This window comes from Corvus brachyrhynchos, unplaced genomic scaffold (genome assembly GCF_000691975.1).
Source record: "Corvus brachyrhynchos isolate BGI_N302 unplaced genomic scaffold, ASM69197v1 scaffold140, whole genome shotgun sequence".
Taxonomy (NCBI): Eukaryota; Metazoa; Chordata; class Aves; order Passeriformes; family Corvidae; genus Corvus; species Corvus brachyrhynchos.
The window spans coordinates 1,209,691-1,213,027 of NW_008235809.1; the positions used below are offsets into that span (position 1 = coordinate 1,209,691).

The 3,337-nt window shown below is 53.8% G+C and overlaps 1 protein-coding gene across 1 annotated transcript in view; it reads right to left on the minus strand.

The window, feature by feature from the left end:
- Positions 1-3,318, minus strand: part of GBA2 (glucosylceramidase beta 2) — a gene marked incomplete at its 3' end in the record, with an annotated part of 12,352 nt that extends 9,034 nt beyond the window's left edge. The window contains exons 1-5 of the mRNA XM_017727584.1: positions 3,295-3,318; positions 2,878-2,969; positions 1,343-1,345; positions 779-784; positions 294-300 (exon numbers count right to left, since the gene is read on the minus strand). Of these exons, the coding sequence (XP_017583073.1) occupies positions 294-300; positions 779-784; positions 1,343-1,345; positions 2,878-2,969; positions 3,295-3,318 (132 nt within the window). The remainder of the gene's footprint in view (positions 1-293; positions 301-778; positions 785-1,342; positions 1,346-2,877; positions 2,970-3,294) is intronic.
- Positions 3,319-3,337: the final 19 nt, after the last annotated feature.

Below are 3,337 nucleotides of genomic sequence, written 5' to 3' on the forward strand. Positions count from 1 at the left end.
ACATTAGAGAAGACAGGAGCAGGCAACACCATCCCTTCAGTGCTACTGGGCAGGATGAGCACAGGTTGAGCTTTCCCTCCTTGTAGAGATGTACAACAGGAACCTGTGTCCCTGTGCCCATGGCACAAGGGGTGACAGCCTCTATCATCCATCTGGAGCACGCATCGGTCAGCAAGCACAAGCAGGCAGAGTCCAGGCAGCTCAGGACTGACTGTAAGGGCAACTCAGGAGCAGGACTCCCAGCTCATGCAGGACAGGAGGCTTTCCCAGACATCCACAATGCACAAGGACCACCACCACCTCCATGCCTGGTACAGAATGTCCTGCTAAGGAAGGCCTGAAAACAGAGGTACAAGCCCAGAGAAGCCACACACTGCTCCAGGGACACAAGCTTTGCTCTTCTACCTCCATGTCCCCCCTGCCATAAACTGCCACATCCCTGTGCCACATCCTCAGGGGCAGATTGCACAGGGCAGCCTTTCCCTGGAAGTGGGGATGGTTGCTGTCTGCAGCCGGCAGGATCCTGGGGACTCGCCTCCAGCCACACACCAGCTGGGCAGCCCAGCACTGCCCATCCGATAATTTCTCACCCAAAGGCCTGGGAATCGAGACACCCAAACAAGACACCTGTGGCTGGGGGTGCCAGCACCACTCCAGGCAAGAGGATCAGGGCTGGGCTCCGAGTCAGTGTTTTTAAGTCCTGGCTTTGGCTAATAAACTGCCTCAAGTTAAGCCTTCTGTACAGAGACAATTAGCACACGGAAACCAGCTACCAGACCAGAAGCTGCGGAACCTTGCCCAGCAGGCAGGCAAGCCCCAGCCAGCAGCTCCATGGCCCTGGGTGCCAGGAGGGCAGTGGGGACACGGGAACCCCCACGGAGGACAATGTCCCTGAGCTACCTGCAAACACCCATGCCATACTGCCAAGCAGAAAACCACCCCGACCAGGAGCACACAGCCTGTCCTGCCCCTGGTTTCACAGGATGCAGAGCACAGGCAATGGGCAATAATCATCTGGGACATGTACACCCAGGAGAAAACGGGAGAGGTTCTTCCATGACACATCTACTACTACACTTCCCCAGCAGAAACAACCCACACTTGACTTTTTGGCTGCTCACTGGGCATACACCTTTACTCACCAACATCTAAGGTCCCTAGATCCCTCAAAGGGTGAGATTTTCTGGGTTGCAGTCTCACAGAACCTAATTGCAGCCTGCTCTCCACTCCTACAGACCCAGCTTTTGTGTTTGGCTGTCTGTGGATGTTTTGCTCATAGAGGTTCAGGGCATGATGAGAACCAGCCTGTCCTGCATGACTGCCCTGAAGCAGGGCCTGCCACTATCTTCCAGCTACATCTGCTGCAACTGCTCTTCTCCAGCCAGGACAGCCCTGGCCTTACCCCGCCAAGGCGAGGTTTTGGCAGTGTTCTCTCTCTCAAGGAAATGATTATTATTCTTTTTCAACCCAGCGCCAGGGAACCAACCCAGCCTCTTCCCCAGCAGGCTTCTGGCAACAGGAAATAAGGTGTCCAGGCAGAGTGGCTGCAGCACAGCCTAGTGGGGCATTCTGACTCCTTGGAAAGGAGATGGATTTCAAGAAGCAGTTTTTCCAGGAGCACACAATAGAAAAAAATTGAGATTTATTTCCACTGCCAGAGTCCTTTTACCATCTCAATAGCAAACTCTTCTCCTGCCAGCTTCTCCCAAAATTGTGCAAGCCAAGAAGAGAAGCCCAGTGGTCGACGCCCAGTTGCTGGCTATTAACAGCTCTGCCAGGGCTACAGAATAATCAGGAGAAAGTCTTTGTACTCCATAGCACCAAAAGCCCTGCCAGGGCTGGAGGGCTTTCTTTCCCTTCAAATGGCAGTGGAATTAGAACCCATCTGAACATTACCCAGCTGATCTGGATTCATGCTGTGACCCCTCTCAGGACACAAGCCATCTCTGTGGAAATCTACCTGCACCTCTTCTCCTGCCTCACCAGCCCCAGCTGAGTCCTCTGCACAGCCCTTTCTTTCCAAACATGCATATGCCCCACAGTTACCCCGATGAGCCCTGATTAACAAAAAAATCCTGCCCCAGGGCTGTCAACATCCCCAGGCATGTCACCCGCATCAAGGGCTGGTGCTGCAGAAGAGGGCACCCATCATCATGTTTAATTCAACACAACAGTGTCAACCCAGGATGTGGTGGCTCCTCTGCCAGTCCTGGACCTCCTGAGCCAAAGATGTGCAGTGACTCCAAGGCACTCCCAGTGGCTACAAACTCCTGCAGCAGGTGACTTTGCACTTGACGTACCAAGCCAGGCCAAGTTTTGAGAGCATCCCTGGCACAGGGGCTACTCACCATGGGTCACTCAGGAAAGGGCAGGCCAGTCTGCAGAGCTTCACAGATCCCTGCACCATGACACAGAACTGTGCTCCAGGCTCCTCTTGCAGCACCACCACCCAGGTTTCCATGTCATGGAAGATGCTCACGTGTCCACCAATGCCTGGAGCATGCAGCCTCCCATACACCCTCACATCCCTGAATGGGCTGCCCTGTGTCAGCCAATAGTGTTGGCCTTGGGTTTTAACTCAAGCCCACACAGGTATTTCTTGTCGTCCCAGCACTTTGTCTCCTCTGCTCTTGAAGCTGGAATCTCCTTGCAAGGAAGCTCTTGCCCTTGCAAAAAGTATTTTGAAATGACAACCAAATTACCTCCTAAACTTGAACAGAAGAGGCAGCAATTAGAGCTTCTTGCTTTCAAAGCCCTTCTCCTAGGTCTGATACAAGCCACTTCCAGACTTCAATAAGTACAAGGCCAGGATTGCTTCTCCTCCCTGCTCACCCCACCAGAACTTCACGCTTTCCCACATGCTCAGCTCATCCCAACCTGACGCGGCGGCTTTTCCAGCAGCCTTTATTTATCTCCAGTGCATGACCAACGCTCTCCTTTCCCTGATGTCCAGATTCGCGCCGGGGTGTCTCAGGTCAGACCAGCATGTCGTGCATCCCGAAGCAATCCAGTATTTGCCCTTTCATGCAGCTTTGCAGGAACCAGCTTGGCAAGCTGCAGCCTCCAAGGACACCAGCAGAAAATGGAGGCAGGAGACATAAATCCAGCACAAGGAAATAAGCGATGCCGTCGCTGGTCCCAGCACTCAGCCTGACGAGTGCACAAACACTGCCAGCGCTCGGAGTCCCGCTTTAAAGGTTAAAACAACACCCTCGCTTTCCACGCGTGTTCTCCATCGTTACTTCCAGCTCACCCCAACGCAAACCGGGAGAGGTGCCCCATACCCAAACCTGCCACAGAACTGCGTTCCCAACCCATCCGCACCTGCCACAGGCTA